Genomic DNA, 20540 nt, shown 5'->3' on the forward strand with positions numbered 1-20540 from the left:
TTGCACTTTAATACCAATATTAAAGAAATAATTACAAAACTTATTAGCAATTTCAGACTTATCATCAGGGGTGAACCCTTCAAGTTGTACTTTATCCCCTTCAATTTCAGAATTCCCACTGGTCACTTCATTTATCAGTTTCCATGTTTGTTTCATATTTACTGTACTATTTGAAAACTTTCGAGCCTAATACTCGGCCATAGCTTTGCGGCGTAATTTGTTCTCTAAATTGTGCTTTTTTTTTAACAATTCATACGAACCATCACTTTTATCATTTAGATATCTTTGATAAAGCTCAATCCTTAGCTTTCGTTCTTCCTTTATTTCACCCGTTATCCATGGCTTTCGAGGTCCTGTTTTTTCACTTTCTCTACCTTAATAGGACACGCACTGTCATAAACGGGTAAACTAATAGACATTAGATTATCAAGTGCTCTGGTAGGGGATTCTTCTTCAGAAATCACAGGGGTCCAGTCGATATCAATAACCTCCTTCACAAAATTTTGATGATTCCTTTTTTTTTAACCTTTTCTTTATTTTCTTTTTCTTTGATCTGTGCAACTGACCCTTTATAACGCTCACCAATCGAAGATGGTCACAACTAGGAAAGGCACCTCATCAGCATAAAAAAGTTTCAAATCGGCGGAATGAACGAAATTTTTGTATATTAGGGCTGTACTCTATCCTGTAATCCTCTTGGGTACACTCACAAGCGGGTATAGGTCATTTGACATCATACATTTTAGAAATTAGCATTATAATTAGACAAATCAAGCAGGTTAAAGTTAAAATCATCCATAATAATATGACTAGCTCCAGACGGTACCTTCAGCTGACTCATACCTCCCACAACATCATCCAGGTGAGCACTGGGTAGCTTATACACAATATTAATTAGTTCTTTCTCCCATCAAATTCAATTCCAATTGAAAAAAGTTCAACCTCACCTTCAATCCAAATACTAAGATCACTCCTTTCATTATGATTCAACCCATTCTTTACAAGGAATCCGACACTCACACGACTAACCTCTTGGTTATTAACATAAAGACCATAACCTGAAAATGAATACAGTGAGAGTGACAGTTTTGAACTAAAAAATGTTTCACGTAATGAATGAATGAAACTTCATTAACCCAATAAACACACGGTGGTGTCCAAATGGAGCATACAAGGGAAAACAAGAAGGCAACAAAAAGCAACTTCAATAGAAAAAACTTTTATAGAAAGGCACTAAATAAACTTTTTGAAGTATCCAAATTCTGTTCAAAGCGTAACATACGCTCCGTGACAACAGCAAACGAATTGATAACTCCATATAAAGAAACCATGCGCCGATTTTTGGCCCACAAAGGTACACCCAGTAGGAACTTAGCATAGGGAAAGAGAAGTGACCGACAAGCTCCTTTATCTAACGTACTAAATACATTCCTAAAAGGTGACGGAGCTAACAAATGGGGCACAGAAAATACGTTTCAAATTTTAGAAAGCACTCTTCTTTTATAGCGTGCTTTGTGAACAAGCAGGCCGCATGCCTTGCGAAGCTTTGCACCTAGAAATTCTTATATAAGTTCTCGAGTATGCTTTAAATCACTTCCAATGGTAATTTATGCTTGACGACAGCTTAGCAGGCCTACGATCAAGACAAACGATATCGGGAATAGGCTGATTGTGTGACATACCAATTGACATAACTTCATTCGTTTTAGCATTAAACTCAAGCCCTATTTTCCTACATTTGGAACATAAAATCAAAAAATTCTCCTCGATACCAGAAATGGTCCGACTGAGGTTCAGGACGTCGTCAGCATAATTTAAATATGACAAATCAAGGCCTGGAAAAATAAACGATTTCGGAACTTTCTTCTGGGCCTCTATAACACAACATTGAAAACACCACACAAGGTCATCAACTGACAAGATGTGCCTGACTGGAGCATACGCCTGATAGTAGCCTTGAGTTTCAACCTAATACCATGAGTCGTTTTTGGGATTGTACTGAGATGTCTTATTGGCAACCAGCATACATACAACGCCTTTTTAGTTTTAAAGCAACGTTTAGTTTTAAAGCATAATTTACAATATGCATAACTGTAGGGGAGTTGACATTCAACAATATCCCTAGAGGGGTAGTTGCTGGGCCGCTCAACTATGTTGAAGAAAATGGCTCTTTAAATTTTTTTATTGAATTTGCTTGAAAAATTCATGTGCTAGTGAGGAGGGTTGATTTTTATTTTTTAAATTCCTAAAACATTTTTGATTGGAACATATTTGAATACATTATAATTCATACATACAGACAGTTGATAACTAAGTGATAGTAGAGACGGTTAGAATATTTTCATTTTTAAGACCTCTTTGACAATGTAGTCCTTCCTAAGGGTTATAATAGAAGAACAATACTGTAAAATAAATGATGCCAACCAATGGGGGATGGGTTAGCTTCACGAAAAATTCCCTGTTGTAGTAATATAGATTCTTACGTTTCGATACTTTATGTAACTGTGAAAATACTTTGAGTAAGCTGTAAAATTAATCAGTTCAATCCTACCGTTTTCTGAAAAAATAGGAATATTTCTAAGGCGAAAAATCTTACAGCTTACACACTTCCATTCCACTGACTTTCTCTCAGAAAATTCCATCTACCGAAATTTATAAAATAAAACAAGATCTTACTAGATCCTAATTAATTCTTTGTAAAAAATAAGAAACATATTGTTTATTTTACCTGGTACAAAATTAGAGACATAAAAATTTAAGGCTAACTGTAAAAGGAAGCTCAAGCTCACGGTAGTCACCTTTTTTCAAGACACAAAAACAAATTTCAAAATGCATACCGATCTAACCAGGTACTAACTAAGAAGTTCACTGTAAATATAGACTGCCTTGGAAAACGATATCACGCTTTATTTTCGTTGAAGCAGCCTCCAGCTTAGTTTCAAGTGTTGGATTACCAAGAATTTGAGCGGCTTTACGGAGATCTTGTAAAGTCTCTACGAGTTGCTGTATCACTCTTACTATCGTGCCTTCCTGGACGTCAGTCAGTTCCATAATTTCTCTAAATGACACACCCATCGTCCATTTATAAATCACCTCAACTAGGCCAAATTGAAACTGATCAACATAGTCTTCAACATGTTCTTGTAAACCGCATTTTTTTTGAGTTTTACCAATATCCCTCGCTACCTTTTGAATGCTATCTATAGTTTCCTTTTGAGAAGGAGTTAGGTTTGGCTCCTTCTCAGGTTTTTGATTGAAAACTAAACATGATAGTAATGCTGCAATATCTTCTTCTGGTAAATCTGTCAAAATGTTGCGGAATAATAACTCAGTCAGCATTAATTCTTGTTTTCCAATGCTGCACGCTACGTGTCCCTTCAGTTGAACCATGCTATCCGAATTAACATACTTGAAAGATTTCAATACATTCAGTTTTGCAGCATATTCTGTTGAATTTCCAAGACGCTCGTCCGAAGTGAGGTAATTCAGCCGATCGTATTCTTCTCGCTCTTGCGTTGTGAAATCCAAATGCTCATAAAAAGATGAGCACAAGCAACACTTGAAATCGTCATATTTTGGTTTGAGTTTTTGCAGCTCCTGCAATTGCTCAACCATGTCCAAGGTTTTCTGTTTCAAATGTTCTACCAGATTAAGATAATTGAAGTTGGGATCTTTTGACATCCTTAACAAGGCGTCAACTGCTTTATCAAATACAGAACAAGGAGAATCTTCCTTCGATTTTGTTTTCCAGTCACTTAATACGACCTTGCAATCTGTTTTTAGGGTAAAGTCAGTAACATCTGCTATGTCATCTAACTTCAAAGATAAAACGTCACTGTCCCGAACATGTGGAACAAAATATGTATTTTTTACAAGGGCTACCATTTTTGGTGTTAGGGCAGATTTTGGTCTCGTTTTATCTATTTTTTTCATTGAGTTTTCTCTCTTTGTTTTTTTGCTTCCACGAAGGACTAAAGTCTTAAAAATTGGCTCTTTAGAATGTGTATTGACATCAAGAAGGAGACCAAGTTTTAAAACACATTCATCATCGACAACTGTTAAAAAACGTCCAGGTTTCAATGCCTTAATTGCTTGGGGGTGTAAAACATGCCTATACACTTCAACTTTTTTTTCTAGATACTTCCTAGCAGCCTCATAAAAGCTTTCGACATCTGAGCAAGTACTACAGTCCAGTTTTGGAGGGTTTTCTCTTTGTTTCATTTCCTTTTCAAGTTCTTCAATTTTTGAGCGGAAATGAACCTCCCCAAAGCTTAGTTTCATCATGTCTTGAACTCTTAATTGTTTTCCCCTCAATAAATTCAATATCATCGAATAAGTGACACGAAACTGCGATTCTAATTTTTGAGGTTTTCCGAGCATCATTTTATGAAGACTTTCCAATTCTGGCACACTATCTTTACATAATATTAGAACAGTGCCAGTAGAGTCTAAACCTCGTCTTCCAGCACGTCCAGCCATCTGGATATATTCAGAGGGTAGCAATTGTCTTCGACCTTTGTCGTCATGTTTCATGATATCGTCAAAAACTACTGAGCGAGCAGGCATATTTATTCCCATTGCAAAAGTTTCAGTTGCAAAGAGCAGCTTAACCTTCCCATCTTGGAACAGCATTTCAACAACTTCTTTTAAAATTGGCAATATTCCACTGTGATGGACACCGATTCCTCGCTTTAACAGACTTGACATTTGTATAACTTGTGGAAGATTTTTATCTGGGCCTTTGAGTATGTCCAGGCATTTGTGCAAGAACTGAGAAATAGCATGTTTTTCTTCTGCCGTTGTTAGGTCGACAGAACTCAACGAATTTGCATTTGAATCGCATTTGCTCCTTGACAAAGTAAAACAAATAACAGGGAGCTTATCTTCAGAACAAAGATGATCAAGTACTCGAATCCAAAGGTTCTTTTGGTGCTGTGGGCCCGATTTTGAAGCATGAGGAGCAATAGCTATGACCTTTTTAACCTTATTGCCTTCTTTTTCATTGTATCTTTGATCACAACTTCGTTTACCTCCTCCGAGAGCCCTTTTTCCAGTGTCTTTCTGTTGAGCAGGGGCTTTCTCTTTCGGTTTCTTTGCTTCTACAGCATCTAAATAGCCTTTGTGCACTAGAGTTCCCTCAGCTCCCAAAATAAGGAATTTATGCTCCTTTGATTTCCTAGATTGTCCCGTATATAAATAATGTTCCAAAGGTACAGGCCTCTTTGGGGTGCTAATAACACACATCTTTCTTTTCTTCGTCTTGCCGACCCATGACGCGAATTCCAAGGTGTTAGGAACAGTAGCACTCAACATAATGATTCTCACGTGTTCTGGCAAAAGAACTAAGACTTCTTCATATACGACACCTCGTTCAGAATCGTTCATGTAATGAACTTCATCAAATATGACCCATTCTAGGTCTTGAACTGAACTTTGTCCATTATACAACATGGATCTTAAAATCTCGGTCGTCATTATAATACAACTTGCCTTTGGATTGATCTGGACATCTCCTGTTATAATCCCGACGTCTTGAAAAGTACTTCTAAAGTCTCTAAATTTCTGGTTGGACAAGGCTTTGATTGGTGAAGTGTAAAATGTCTTCGTCATATGCCTCTGAGATAAAGCTATAGCATACTCAGCAACTACTGTTTTCCCTGCGGATGTATGTGCAGCGATAAGAACATTTTCACCTTTCTCCAATTTAATAATAGCATGTTTCTGAAAGCTGTCAAGCTCAAACTTCCATTTGAATGCAGGGTTTGGAACCATACTGTCAAAATCAACAGCTTCGCTGACATCAACGGTTTCAGCCCATAATGTTGGGCTTTCTTTAGGAATTTTCGGAAGTGCCAGGTGAAGTTTTGAATCTTTTGAATCTTTAATTTTACCTTCCGTCGCTATATTCCTGATAATACCGGCTGTTTTTTCCATCTCAGATTCTTCTTGAGATTTATACTTATTTTGAATAGATTTCACTAAAGTAGTCAATTCAAATTCCATGCCGTTTTCAAAGCCCGGTGGTACTGTTAATAAATGATCAAAATCGAGAGCCACTGATTTCCCACCTGTTTTCGCATCAGTTTTTAAATCATTTGGCGTAGCGTTTACATTGTCTCTTACAGGTTCATTGAAAAGGCCAGGTTTACTTTGTCGAGCAAATGATTCAGATTTTGCGACTTCAAAAACATCCATTGCTCTACCAGTCGTCGGGTCATATTTTATCTTCAATTCTCTTGGCATTTTATAAACAGGGATACTGTAAAGCTTGTTTGTTTGCCACTTGTTGCTGAATTTAAGAATGTCAAAAAAATTGGGTTGCATATTCATCTTTAAAATCTTATAATCTACTGAGGCGAATTGACTGTATGCATCCTTTTATATGGTATGAATGACGTCATTACAAGCGACATCATTCGTTTTCATGCGTTATTTAAGTTTTAATGTGACGTCATTTATTGCAGAACATCTATCATATACGGTGTCATTTAAAAAGTATAACTGACGTCATTTCAGGAAATCAGTTATCAAATTCAATCAATCATTATATCGTATCCCCTGTCAAAAGATCCGTGTCATTTGCAGATAGATACTTGTCAAAAGATACGTGTCATGTGTAGAGGTAGCGCCTCCACGTATGACTCGCTTCTTCCTCTAAATGAAAGGTTGGTGTAGCATCGATGGCTGTATTCTCCAAGTATATGAATTTGTATCCCTCAGACGAGCCATCTCGCATTGTTCTATCCTGTGGCCCACCGACAAGGCAGACGCGGAAGCACACACCTCGGTCCAATTATCAAAAGGAGGACACGCTAAGAACCGAGAACTTTAGGAACGGCTTCATCCGGCGTTGCACTTCTATCTGGAACGATCTTCCTTGGGATATTACTCCTGCAAATCCATCTGTTGACTCCTTCAAAAGAAGGTTCAAGAGACATTTAAAACGTCGAGGTGTAAGTGCGAGGTAAAAGAATAGCGGCATATTAAATACCTTTTATACTTGGCACTGTGACTACGGGAATAAAAAAAGAATCTATTAATAGGTTAACATGTATTGTACATCTATATTTAAAATTGTTTTCGCTCATTTTTTTTTCTTGGTTTCGCTAAATTGAATGCTAATTTGCCCAAAACACAATTTTGAAGTTACAGAGATAGCCAGCGTTTCAGTAGTGTATCGAACCAGTATACAAATTAACTGGCCATCCCAAGGTCAGGTATTTGAATAGCGCTTGGCATAAACTGGAATGTTGTTTGCAGTTGATATGTTTAGATGTTCTTTAGATTTGCTCTGCTTTACTGAAAACACAAAAGCCAAGTTGTAAAAACAAGAATATTGATTTAGGAGGGAAAAGTGAGTATGGAGTCTGATAACAACAAACTAATCCAGAACGATTTTCCTAGTAACCAGTAACTTTCAGCATAAAATTCAAATTATCTTAAAAACTAAAGCCAAAACTAAGCATTATTTAATAGCCGCTAAGTTATTGAACAACACACATAAATACTGAATTGATTTATCTGGTAGCATCTTGACCTTACCAGCTATAGTACCAACAATGAGTAGTATATGATTTAAAACTGTAAAAAACACGCATTAGCATTTGTGGAAATGAAGAACAAATATAAACAACATGAAATCCGGAAATACGGTTATTTCTCTCTATAGATAACACTTTTTCCGTTACAAACTACGATTAACTTATATACAGTTAAAAAATTGTAGAATAAAGATAACTTGGTGGATAAAGTAGACAAAGTAAAAATATATACATAAAGAATATGCTAGTGCTTGGGAAACGACAGGCTGCCCTATCCAATACTGAAAAGACAATCATGTATAGCCCATTGATATTCAAAATTAATATTCCTCTGAATCACTTCTTCAAATCGAATTAAAGGAACTTTTAGGTGAGTAGTGTTGCCTGATACTATATGCCTAGTATACTGATCAATTAGACGCTAAAAATGCTCGCTGCTGTAGACATGTTTTATGTAAAGGAACTGGATCTCTCATGATCCATTCCGTGTACTGATATCCATGTGTTTTCCACCTTCTATACTTTTTCAAAGACTTCCTGAGCTGGAAAAACGAGTCCATTCACTTGAATAATACCATCTTATCTTTGAAAGACAGAATCAATCTCTTTGAATTCTATTAGTAATTACTTACAATTCACATTTAGAACTTACCAGCATCTAAAACAAGGTGAATTTTAGCTTTAGATTAACGCTAGATATTACTAGATGGTAAGTTTTCTTTAACTATACAATTACATAATCAGTGAAGTTATCTGCCTTTCCACCACGTGCATCTCATTTTTACTTTTGGGATATCTTATGACCAAATTTATCCGGATTTCCTTTTTCTGTGCTTGGATTCAATTAGCTTTGTGAATCAGCTTTTTCAGCCTTACGCAAGTTATAACTGTAAATTGATCAAGTCAAGTTAAGTTATGTTAATTCAGGTCATATTTGGTAAGGTTAAATTTGGTTATCAATATTCGAAATGGGTTAAAAACATAACTTAACATAACTTAATGTAGCCCGAATCGAAACTAATCTGTCATCATCAAACCTTGTAATAAACTAAAAAAGTTGACTCGCAACGTTCACTAAATCTAAGGAGAAAAAAAAATGTATTTTGGATATTTTCCGGTGAAAAAAAATTATTAAAACATGTTTACTGATTTTCCCTTTACCTTTGATGGTTTTGCCTTTTTAATTTCTTTTTAATTTTAAGTGTTTGACTTAAAGTATGTACTGATTTGAATTTTTTTTTCTTAACTTTTACTGACATATAAAGCGAATTCGGCTCTATAGAGCTTGTGATATTCTTTTGAAAATTCTTATCCTATCTTATCTTATTCACCGGTGAATGTTGACATTCACAAATTTCGGACATTCACGGTAACATATATATCACACACCGGTAAAACCATTCGGCCTTTTCTTAACAGAAACCAGTAGAGAACGATCTACGCTGTCGTCACTTTTACTCAAGCTGTCCTTAAAAATACTACGATCATGATGTTGTTCTTCATTCTGTATGCGAAGATGCAGTTTTGTGTCATCAACGGGATTTTATTTTATTTATTTATTTTTTTTTATATACAAAAGAGGTAATTAATTGCTATAGCGCCGATCTCAAATTCTTTGTAAGTAGAACCGGGAAAAAATACATGATCGCAATACACATCACATTCATTCAAAAGATATGGCAAACTAAATGAATGTCAAACATAGTCGGAAAAAAACAGTTCTAGATAGATGAAGAATTTGAGGTCGGCGCTGTAACAGATAATTACCACAAAAGGCACTAAATACAGCAATTTCCTTTAAAATGAGCTATTAAACAGCTCTGTGATGTTCCAGTGTCTCGCTGGCTGTGGCGAAGGAAAAAAATGGTTCCCAAACACAAAAGTGATTTTCCTTGTTTCTCAAGCCAAGGGACTGTAAGTTTCCTGTACAGTGTTTCCAGACAGGCTAATTCCAATGTTTCAATCTGACGCCAGTTTTAGGGGGTTTTAGGCTGTTCTTTTTTAATATTATGGGCCGTATTCGTCCTTTACTAGGTTGCCGCTACTGCTGTAAACATTGTTGTAAAGTCTTTTTAGTCTTGTACTCGCCTATATGAAATTTTGCATGATCTATTTGTTCATTATTGATAGTGTTTTCTCAACTTTATTTTAGTATTTGCGATCCAAAATAGTTCCTTTAAACCAGCAAGAGGAGTTTGTTGATGAGGGAATAGAATCTGAGGACGAAAAATCAAAAAAGCAGGAAATAGAATTGATTACACTTAAAGGTACGTATTGGCTTTCTATACTCCTTTGCTTTCCTCTCTCTTAAATTTTTACTTTCTCTAAATTTGTCGAACATCAAAATCGTCTTTCAGCGTTCGTCATACTTGTCAAAAAATTAGAAAATCAATTTCAGATAGAGTCTGGGACTATTCTGATGTACCCTCTTGGGTTGCTAAAAGAGTCCCTAAAATCAAATCGAGTGGAGAATAGTCCGAGTTCTTTAATTTCTTGTAGTTAAGGTCATACAAGTTAGCTCAGTATAAGTTAATTTGCAGTGCTTTAGTATGCCATTAGGCAGGTAGGCTGTTTTTCAAAAACGTGAAATTTTTGCCCACTCACCAATGGTGCCCGTAGCGCAGGTACAAATTTATGATTCTCTGCCTCTATTTTTTAAGATTTTTGTATATTTATGTTCAATTAAAAACGTTCCAATTTAATTACAAAAAGGGCAACTGAGTCATTCACAAACTTGAAGCTGTTTCTCGGGAGGGAGAGGTGGCACCCAATGTATAAGTGAAAAAAATTCAGGTTTTACAGAAAAAAGAAAAATTTTTGGTCTAAAAGTGGAAATTTTGAAAAACTTTTTAGAAAGTGGGCCATTTCTATTTTATGTCTCCCAAGAGATGAAGGGTGCAGTTACTTTTGCAATACCCCAGACCGAGGTTCTTCTTCTTGGAAAAATTCTATTGTTTTTTTCAGGATCTACAACATTTCTCCCCTTTCTGTGACCATTCTGCCCTTTCTGCTTCCGATCTTTTCTCTATTCTTAAGGATCGTAGGCCTTCGAACGAAAAAATTTAAACGGAAACACACATATTTTTGTCTTTAAAATCTTGACAAGTGTCAATAAATCTAGTAGAGAAATAGCCGAAATCGACACACTGATTAGGCTGAGCACATTTTCTATTCTTTTCTTATAAAAAATTAAATAAAAGAATTTTTAGTTTAAAAAAAAAATATATTAAAAAAAATAAATTTCTATTCTTCTAAAGAAAATATTTGTGTCAACAGGAAACAGTATATTTCAAAAAGTTTTGATTTTTGGACAAAGGGGAGGAGGGGGGGGGGTCTGGAAATTTAAAAACATATCTCATTTTTCCCATAGAAAATCTTCCATTTACCATATACAAGTTAGTCTGAACACTTTTGTGACAAGTAAAGGAAAAAAGGGGCTTTCAATAAATAGTCTTAATCAGGGGGAGGGTTACCGGGTTTGCCCCCTCCCCCTGAAATTTTTGTCTGACTTGTTCAAAAATTCATATAAACAAATTTTGATACATTTTGTGAAGTTTTTTTTACACTTCCCCCTCCCTCGAAAAGAAAAAAAGTTCATTATACTGAAATCAGCTTGAATAAATATTTGTTAAAATTGTTTTTCAACGCAAGAAAAAGAAACAGAACTGTCAAAAGTACCCATAAAACAGAAATAAAGACAATGTTTTACAAGCAGAGACAAGGGATCATTGGTATTAATTGCAATATTTCTAGAAATTACTATTATTAAACGTGCTCTTTTGTCGCTATATTTTTTTACAGTGAAGGGAGTATGCCGCACTTTTTTATGCCAGACTTTCTTTTTACTGTGCCGCAACATGTGGTGTAGATCGTTTGAGGGTTTTCAATACTAGATAATTTTATTCGCAAACGCTTAAAGCTATATTTGACAGAAATCAAGTATCACAGATGAAAAATATGACTACATTTTACTGCCCGTGTTTTGATATGATAGTCACCCAATCATTCCTTGATAACTCCCTGAATAATCCCTTGACACCAATGAGTCAAAATAGGTACAGTCCGCCCATGTAAAGCTGGGTTAGGAGAGATTGGATGTAGGGGGCGTTAAGGACTCAATGACCCTTTACAAAATTGTAGAGAGAAAAAAAGGCTATAATTTAAATACAACTTTGGAATTTGTTTTTAGATAAATAAAAATTCGTATATTTTGATTCCACGTTGGGGAGCCTTATCAGCGAAAAAAAAGGAAGAAGTTAATACATGCTGTATGACCCTGCTTTGGGTCATTTATTATTTTAAATCACAAGAGCTGATGGGCCAGCTCCCCTCCCTTAAGAGGCCTGAGAGTTACAGATAACATTTAGAAATCATGGACATTATTGGTAGATCAAACGTATAGTCTGTATTAAACCATGTCCACAGGACTTTGAAGGCAGTTGGGTAACTCGAACCGTATGGAATGAACGAAAACAGAAGTAGTTATGGAAATAGTAGTAGCCGCCCTTAGAGAATAATCAATTATCAATTGTTTTTTCGCAAGATTTAGTTTTATGTAGTTCCAACGCATATCGACGTAGTTCGACACATATCATTGACGTTGCATATTGTTGCAACAGCAATAATGCGAAACATCGACGCAACGCTATTGATGCACCAGTTTGACCCTTGGGGAAGCTGAAAGACGGTTTACATGTTTATTGCTTTTGTAGACTCTTCTCAGTGGCAATTACTTTTCATTAAGTTGTTATAATAGTAAGCTGTAAAAAATAAGTTTGGTGCCTTTAAGGATTTGTTCGATAAATCTAGTTTTTTTTGCCTTTTTTTAATTTTTATTTTGACCTGTATAGGTTTTTTTAATGTAAATTTTGTGTTTCGACAATTATATAATAACTTCTTTCTTACGCTGAAGTCCATTGAACGAATTAAAACACGAAAACCTAAAATATAATAAAAGCTGGAAAGAACAACAGTGAGAAAGAAAAAAAAACTTTGCAAAGGCTTTCAAGCCTTTGCATCCAGGACATCCATATACAATAGTCCTATCCAGGGACAAGGCCGTATCCAGAGGGGCTAGGGGGTTCGACTCACCCTGAAAAGTTTTTCCTACTCGTAGAAACGCAACAAAAATGAATATAAATAAAGTTTTGATGTGTTTTTAAAGTTTTATTACCCCTCCCCAAAGAAAAAAGAAAAATCCTGGATAGGGCCCTGTCCGGGAAGGATGGTTACTTGGTTTAACCCCACCCCGGAATTTTTGTCCGACTTTTAAAAAAGTAACAAAAATGCATATATCATCGCCTTTCCATCTGTTACTAACGATTGTTGGCCAACTCTTTTGTCCGTGTGTAGATATGCAAATATAATATTTTTTTTTTTTTAAGATTCGGGTAAACATAATATTCGGCATAAAACATAAAAATAAAAGTCTGAAACTTAATCTTAAGCAGTATGTCATGCCTTGAAATTTGCTTAAAAATTAAAATATAAACTATCAAATTATTTTACTGTAAATGAAAGGTATTTAAAAAAAGGAAAGTAAATAAAATATTTTTTTTTTACAATGCCATGCTCATTACCGTTCAACTGATTTGCTGATGAATTTTTCCAATTTTAGTGTTGTTATTAATCTATTTTGTTTTATTTAATTAACGTCACTTGATTTTTCAAATCGAGTTTATTTATCTAATTTTATAAAATTTATTTAGTTAATGTTATAATTAATTTAAATTTAATGTTAATTTATTGTTGAATTTTATAAATCGATTTTACGTTAGTGTGTTAGAGTTCCACACAAAGGGGACGATGGTGCTGCGTGAACATGTGCTCTGCATGGGAGGGGGGTGGGGTTGAGAATTCCCAAGTCAAAGCTATTTGATTATTCAAAGGAACCCGCCGCAAAGGGAGACTCTAAACATTAACTCAATCGTACGTACAACGACCTACGACACTTTCTTACGACTATAAAGCTGGAGTGATTAGACATCGTCGCAGTTAAAAGCTACTGAAACGACAAGATTTTTATTAGGTAGGGTTCGTCAGAGGTGTTTTTAGGGGAAGGATATAAAAGGCATATGTCTCGGTCTCAGAAATCTTAGAGGCACAAAATTTCAAACATGCCTAACGCCGTGATTCCCAACTTGGAGTGCATGCCCCACCACTGGGAAATGACAGTATTTTGGTAGGTCGTGGGCCGAATGTGTACCCTTCACCTGACTACAGTTTACAGCCACAATCCTAAATTTATTTTTACGTCAAATTTTTGATGTCAAACTCAAAAGTATTTAAAGAACAAAAAAGATACATTATAGTATTGCAGTGGCGTTATACACTGTATGAGAGGTATTATATTCAGTGAATATTTTATTAGTATAAAACATGCCTATGGGAAGACCCCCCCCCCCACACACACACAAAGAAGATACGAGCATGGTGGCATTTTAGTGGTGCCAATTCACAAAAATGTTTAGAGGTGCAATGATTTTTACCATGTTTTAATGATGATACGGACAACAGAACAAGATTGAGCAAACCTACTTAAAACATGGGATAGAGGTGACTTTAATGCTCGGATAAATTGTTGACCAATCTATTCAAATCCATTATCTCCCCTTTTTCAACGGCCATGATTATGAGATTACTGAGTTTGCCATTTCCCATTGTCGATCGCAGATAATATTTCCCATGCCCTAATGCCCAGAAGAATCGTTTATTGCTGGCAGTGGTCACAGGTAAAATAACAACTAGCTTCATCAGTTTTAGCACAGCAGAATAAATAATTGGGAAGTCGGATAAAATTCTGATAGCTCGGAGTTTTGTTAGAGAAAGCTGAGATTCTAAAGTATAGTCAACAACATCGAGAATCACTTGATAATGACACATTACCCTTTCAACTTTTGAAAATTTGAGAAAATCAGAACTTAAAGGGTAGACGACTGATAGCGTTGGTGAAACGGTCTATCACCTTAAAGCACATAAATTTACCAGATGCTGATTGAACTAGCTGACTGGTATAGCGTTTACTAGTTCTTAAATTTCAAAGAGTTTTTTAAATGAGCTCAACAACTTTACAATCAAATCTGGTCTTCACCGTGGAAACAGAGCGACATGCGTAAAACCAGCGAGCCTGGACAATCCCCTCAAGCTCCAGGACTTCTTGTCCGCTAATACACTGGGATTATGCAAATATTTTATTTTAAGTGTTGCTGCATATTATAAATACGTAATATCTATGCGCCAAAAAGAAACATTCGAAAAGCTTGCCGATGTTTTTCAGGAACTCAGTCAAAACCAAGTGTAATCTGTTGGCTTGACAGTGTAAAAAGGGGCACTTTCTCCCTAAATGGGTTTGAATCCGTTAGATTCACCGTTCGTACCAAATACGTCGTCATAACATCGGGCAAGACACACAATCAAATCTACAAAAAAAAATATCTATTGTTTCACAAATTGAGATAGGTATGATTTCGGCGTCAAATATTTGGGTATGTGATAGCAGCCGATTGATCGCTCCACTACTTTTCTTTTTTGATATATACCTGGGTAGGATTGCTAATTGTTCTTTTCTGGAACGTGTTTTGTCTCGTCAACAAGAATATAGTAGTAATTAGCTGGTTTTGCTTCCAAAATAATGTTTTGCCGCAAGGCACTTCCTATCAGTGTATCTGCGTCGTTTTGGTACTGACGACTGCATAGTGACCAAACTGGCGCTGTAATTTGGCTTTCAGCTTTTCGTCGCCTTTCGATATTTCCTCCATCAGTTCATGGAAATTACCCGGTTTGGAGATGTTTCTGACTCGTCATGGGCCTTCGAAGGAAAACCCTGGCGACCAAGAAAGTAAATAGCTCGAAAAATGTATTTCACATGTTCTCTATTATCTTGAACCTCTTGATTTTGTGGACCGACTTAAGCCATTCAATACACATCCCCCAGTATCACTACTATTTAACTTAAATTCAGCCCATGCTGACATACAATTCTTTTACTACCATCTTGGTGCTTCAATAGACCAGAACCTTTTTTCCACTTGCAAAATTCTGTCTCGATAAAAGCCCTTTTTTCAGCAGTTTCACCATCCTAGGAGCCCTACTAGATACATGGCAGCAAGCAAAACAATACAGAGAATCCAAGTTTTATGAATATTTAATCCATTCGTAAGTCTGAAATTAATACTCACTCAATTCCCTTTCATTAGAAGTGGAAGCTTGATATCCCTTAAGATAGGCTGAGCTGGTTAACACGGACGCGTCGTAGATACCTGATAGAGATTCTTGACTGCAACTGTAATACAACTGGAACGGGTTTGGGGTTTCAGACCACTCTTTCGTGTAGAATTCAGACCACTCTTTCATGCTGACCTGAGTTATTTATTGTTCTGCTTGTTTCTTAAAGTTTGTCACAGGTAGGGGAAATCATGTCCAGTAACCCGACACTTTGAGCACTGACATCATTGACAGGTTCTGGCACTGACGTTTCTTCTTTTTTCTTCCGGATTTTCACCGCAAAAAGTCCAAAATTTGTTGTCTCTTTTTACTCATTGTTTGATTTCGGATTAACAAAAAAAAAAAAAAAAAAAAAAAAAAAAAAAAAAAAAGAGCTGATACCTAGTTTTGACTGAACCCTAGTCAGAAATCATGAGATTGGGTAACGACAGTGGAGAGCAATTGTTTTACGCATTTCAAAACATGGTTGTCTATATTTCAAACAAGGTTGGTATGCTTAGGATTCTCCAGGATGAGGACAGAAGTAACATTTTAAAACAAAGTCATTGAAAAGTAACTGTGAAAATTAACAGTAAGAAAAGTAACATTGTTATTTAACTACCCTGAAGAAACAATAGCAAGGAGATGAAAGATACAAATGACTGGCCATTGTTCTGCTCCAGTTTAAAGTCTCTACTCGAAAGTCTACGTTTGAAAGACCTAAATTGGGTTTTAGCTGGTGACCTTAACTGTGACATTCTTGGTACCTCCGATAGATCAATCCTCTTGCTAGAATCACTTCCTAGCATATATCACGTCGCAGTTAAGAGCCTCCCATTCACGTATATTCATAACAGAGGCTGTTCAAAATCGAACCTGGATCACGTGATCTCTTCCAGTTCCAGCTTAATATCATCGATTGTCAGGGTGGACGAAGAGAAGATTGACGACGATCACCTTATTCTTAGCTGTAATTTGTCCTGTGAGCTATCTGGCAAAATACTTTCGGCTCAGCCGAAGTGGCATATGAAGTTGAATTGGGATCGTGCTAATGTCCCACTATACCTTGCTAGGCTAACTGCTTTACTCTCGACCATAAAAGTGCCATATCACCTGCTGCAAACGTCAGTTTCCTCGCCTTCAAGTACAGTTGATCTAAATTTCTATTATTGTCAAATCGTCCATTGCCTTAAATCAGCTTCCAAAGCTGCAGTGCCTGTGGATAAAGTTAGGATTGGTACAAGAAAGCCTAATTGGAACGTTGATCCTGAAGTAAAACGTGCTAAGCAAAAAGCCAAATTTTGGCTACGTATGTGGATATCATGTGACCGACCATCTTCCGGAGCTGTTTTCTCTGTGAAACAAAAGTGTAAACTTGAATATAAGGCCAGTTTGAAGAGGGCACGCTTGAATGCATGGCCAGGCCCCACCGATAAGGCCTCCTGGAATAAGGTTATTAATAGTGAGAAATGTTCCCCATCTACCCTATCTTGTCTCCAGCTAGCTAATTTTGTTGATCATTATAAGCGTGTGTTCAGTGTATTTAATAGTTTTCTTCAGTCTTTTTATTATAAGTTGCTTAAACCGCTTTTACCATACCGTCTCCTGCAGGCTCATGTCCAGCCTGTAGCAATATCTGAAATTCGCCGGGCTTTAAGAAAAATTAAGCGTTCAAATAGCCTTGATGGTGACGGCCTTTCTTACCGATTTTTTGCTTATGATTGTCCTGCTCTACTTAACCATTTACAAATATTTTTCCAGTCTTGCTTAGCACAGTCGCTTGTTCCTGATAGTTTCCTTAGTGGCCGTGTAACGTCTATTCAAAAGCGAGGCAAGGACCCCACGTCATGTATGAATTATCGTCCCATTACAGTATCGTGTTTCTTAAGTAAGTTGCTTGAACATTTGTTACTACCAGAAATTGAGTCGAATTGTGATTTTACGCCTTTTCAATTTGGTTTTCGGAAAAGTTTCGGTTGCTCCCATGCACATCATGTTTTAAGCCGACTCATGAAAGATGCCGTAAAAGCTAAAATGTCTTTATACTGTCTTACTGTTGATATTTCTGGAGCTTTCGACAATATTGTGCACTCTCAGGCTCTATTTTCCCTTGCGTCTTCAGGTGTTAATCCTTCCGTACTAAGTTTATTGTCTTCTTGGTATTCAAAGTCTAAAATTCAAGTTACCTGGAGTGGCCAAATATCTGACCCGGTAAAAATTAATAAGGGAGTTCGGCAAGGTGCCGTATTGTCTCCTAGTATATTTAAATGCGTGCTTGCATCGTGCCTGCGTCCCCTTAGAAGTTCGGTTTTTTACGGTAATACTGGTTTGTCTTCTATTGCATATGCAGATGACGTTCTTCTTGTTGCCCGGACTCGCCGTGGACTGCTTTCTAATTTTACTATATTAACCAATGAACTATCTAAGATTGGACTGTCAGTTAATGCGTCTAAATGCGAGTTTATTTGTTTTAATAGCCTTATGCGGTCACTCCATTCGTTACTGGGACTGCAGTTCTACCATGTTCTTCTTTAGTTAGTTGGCTTGGTCTGTGTTTCGGCCCAACACTTTCCGCTACCTGTTCATCCCTAGTGAATCAAGCCGTGAAAAACCTACGCGTCGCTTACGGAAAAATATCCCCAAACAAAAGCCGTTATAACCGCAACGGTTTGTGCATGATTTATAACGCTTATTGCGCCCCTGTGCTTTTGTTTTTATCAGGCATGGCTCATCTGTTTCGTAAGAAAGATCGACATACTCTACGTACGGCTTATTTCAGATATTGCAAATTCCTCCTCCGGCTTCCTAGATGGCACCGAAACAAAAAAATAATTGCTCGATTTGGTTTAGTAGATGTGCCTTCTCGGATTCGGTCTTCCAGTGATGATTTATGTAAAAAGACTGTCAACTTTATTCACGTTTATGACCCTCTGCAGCCTTTTTTCCATATTGATACTGGTTGATTAATCCATATTGTCTTTTATTAGTTTCAATTTTGTATTTCTTCGCTGTTTATCGTATTTGTTTTTGTTTATTTATTCATAATACTCCGTACTTTGTGTTTTTTATACTTTACGGGTAATAAAGTTCATTCATTCATTCATTCATTCATTCATAGCTAAAATACAAAATAGCTATTAAGTAGAAGTATCAAGGTCTTTTCCAGATCTAGGGGGCGTGTTCCCTGCTCTCCCTACCCTGATTGGCACCATTATGGCCTTTTAACCTTCCCTTCAGGTGAATACAAGTAAAATTTTGAATAACAAAATCTAGAAATCACGAGGGTCATAAGGATTTTCGAAATGCCTATGTGGGGCATGGCCCAATATTATTGATGAAGTAGAGTGCGTAATTAATAAATAAAAATAATAAATTATTAATTAATCAATAAAATAAAAAAAAATTACAGAATTAAATTATTTAACAATAAGAATTTAAATAATCAGATTCAAATAAATTATAAAAATTAAATAATTTAACTAATGGACTAAAAAATAATGAATAGCGGATGGTTAATTGATTAATTAATTGAAACTAATTTTGTTTTTAAATGTAAGTTTTATTAAAGTTTCGTCTGAAAATTTTGTGGGAAAATTGTAGGCGGAAGAAGTAATATCGTAATTTTTTGTAATGTTTAATATGTTTTTCAATTGATGTGTTTTTAGTAAGAGGATTACCCTTTTCTGCAAAGAAGAAGGATATCAAGAAGTTTTTCAAGCCGATAAAATTAAAAAGTCTAAGACTACCACCCAAAGTTAAAGGAGTGGCATATATTGGCGTCATTACCGAAAAGGAATTCAAGTTGGCTCTCAACAAGAATAGAAGTATACTAGGTAACATTTCTGCCTTTAGCATTTCTTTCTTTTCCCCTTCCACCCGAAATCTCAAAATTTGTGCTATATTTTCTTGATTTTTTTATGTCGCTTAAACCATTTGGCTATTTCTCTTGTTTCTTTTTCTTGTTTTGTTGTCACTCCTGTGAAATTTCTCTCTTGGGAGGGGAGGGGGGATTTTTAGAGGATATATGTATATATTTTAGTCGCTCCGGCGACTTTGCCGCAGAGCCCCAGCACTCGGCACGCGGTAGGCTTCTATATATGGATTCTCATTGTCCCTTGTGTTCTAACCGCAGACAATTTTTTTTCTCTTTATTTTAGTTTTTTTTTTTAATAGTGTAGTAACTTTTTGGAAATAGTGTAACAGAAAAACAAACAAATTCAAAAGCCATCAAAGCCAATGTACTGCGGTAACTGTTAATACAGATTGCATTATTGAATACTTGATTAATATAGAGCGGTAGGGAAAATGGAAAAGAACTGAAACCTGTTTTTTTTTAGTTTTTTTTTTAAATGATTGCCATTGAGCTTATTTTTTTCCTTTTTATTTTTTTCCTTTTTTTATTTTTTCTTAGTTTTTTTCTTTTTTAGTTTTTCATTTTTTCATTTTTTTTCTTAGTTTTTGTCTTTTTTCTTTTTAGGTTTTTATTTTTTTTTATTTTTTTAGTTTTCTGTTTTAGTTTTTGTTTTAGTTTTTTTTTCTTTTTAGTTTTTTCTTTTTTTATATATTTTTTTTTATTTTCTTCAGTTTTTTTAATTTTTAATTTTTTTTTTTATTTTTTTTCTTTTTTCTTTTTTAGTTTTTTCTTTTTTTCTTTTATTTTTTTAGTTTTTTTAGTTTTTCCTTCTTTTAGTTTTTTTCTTTTTTTCTTTTTTTTTCTTTTTTAGTTTTATCTTTTTTTTAGTTTTTCATTTTAGTTTTTTCTTGTTTTTAGTTTTTTTAGTTTTTTGTTTTTTTGTT

General features: G+C 35.6%; 2 protein-coding genes across 7 annotated transcripts in view; one reads left to right on the forward strand and one right to left on the reverse strand.

The window, feature by feature from the left end:
• LOC136028275 (probable RNA-binding protein 19) overlaps window positions 1-20540 on the forward strand; it is a 112496-nt gene that overhangs the window by 38324 nt on the left and 53632 nt on the right. For all 6 annotated transcript variants that reach the window (XM_065706016.1, XM_065706014.1, XM_065706015.1 and 3 more), the window contains 2 exons: window positions 9694-9808; window positions 19409-19576. In XM_065706016.1, coding sequence (XP_065562088.1) covers window positions 9694-9808; window positions 19409-19576 — 283 coding nt within the window. The remainder of the gene's footprint in view (window positions 1-9693; window positions 9809-19408; window positions 19577-20540) is intronic.
• On the reverse strand, window positions 2142-6337 carry LOC136028274 (superkiller complex protein 2-like). The gene has a single exon (XM_065706013.1). It carries the CDS (start codon window positions 6328-6330, stop codon window positions 2866-2868), a length of 3465 nt encoding a protein of 1154 aa, XP_065562085.1. The 5' UTR covers window positions 6331-6337; the 3' UTR covers window positions 2142-2865.

Source organism: Artemia franciscana, chromosome 6, assembly GCF_032884065.1.
Source record: "Artemia franciscana chromosome 6, ASM3288406v1, whole genome shotgun sequence".
Lineage (NCBI taxonomy): Eukaryota > Metazoa > Arthropoda > Branchiopoda > Anostraca > Artemiidae > Artemia > Artemia franciscana.

Bases quoted from the DNA above. Each gene is read 5' to 3' on its own strand.
- LOC136028274 (XM_065706013.1), bottom strand. From the start codon at position 6,330: ATGAATATGCAACCCAATTTTTTTGACATTCTTAAATTCAGCAACAAG.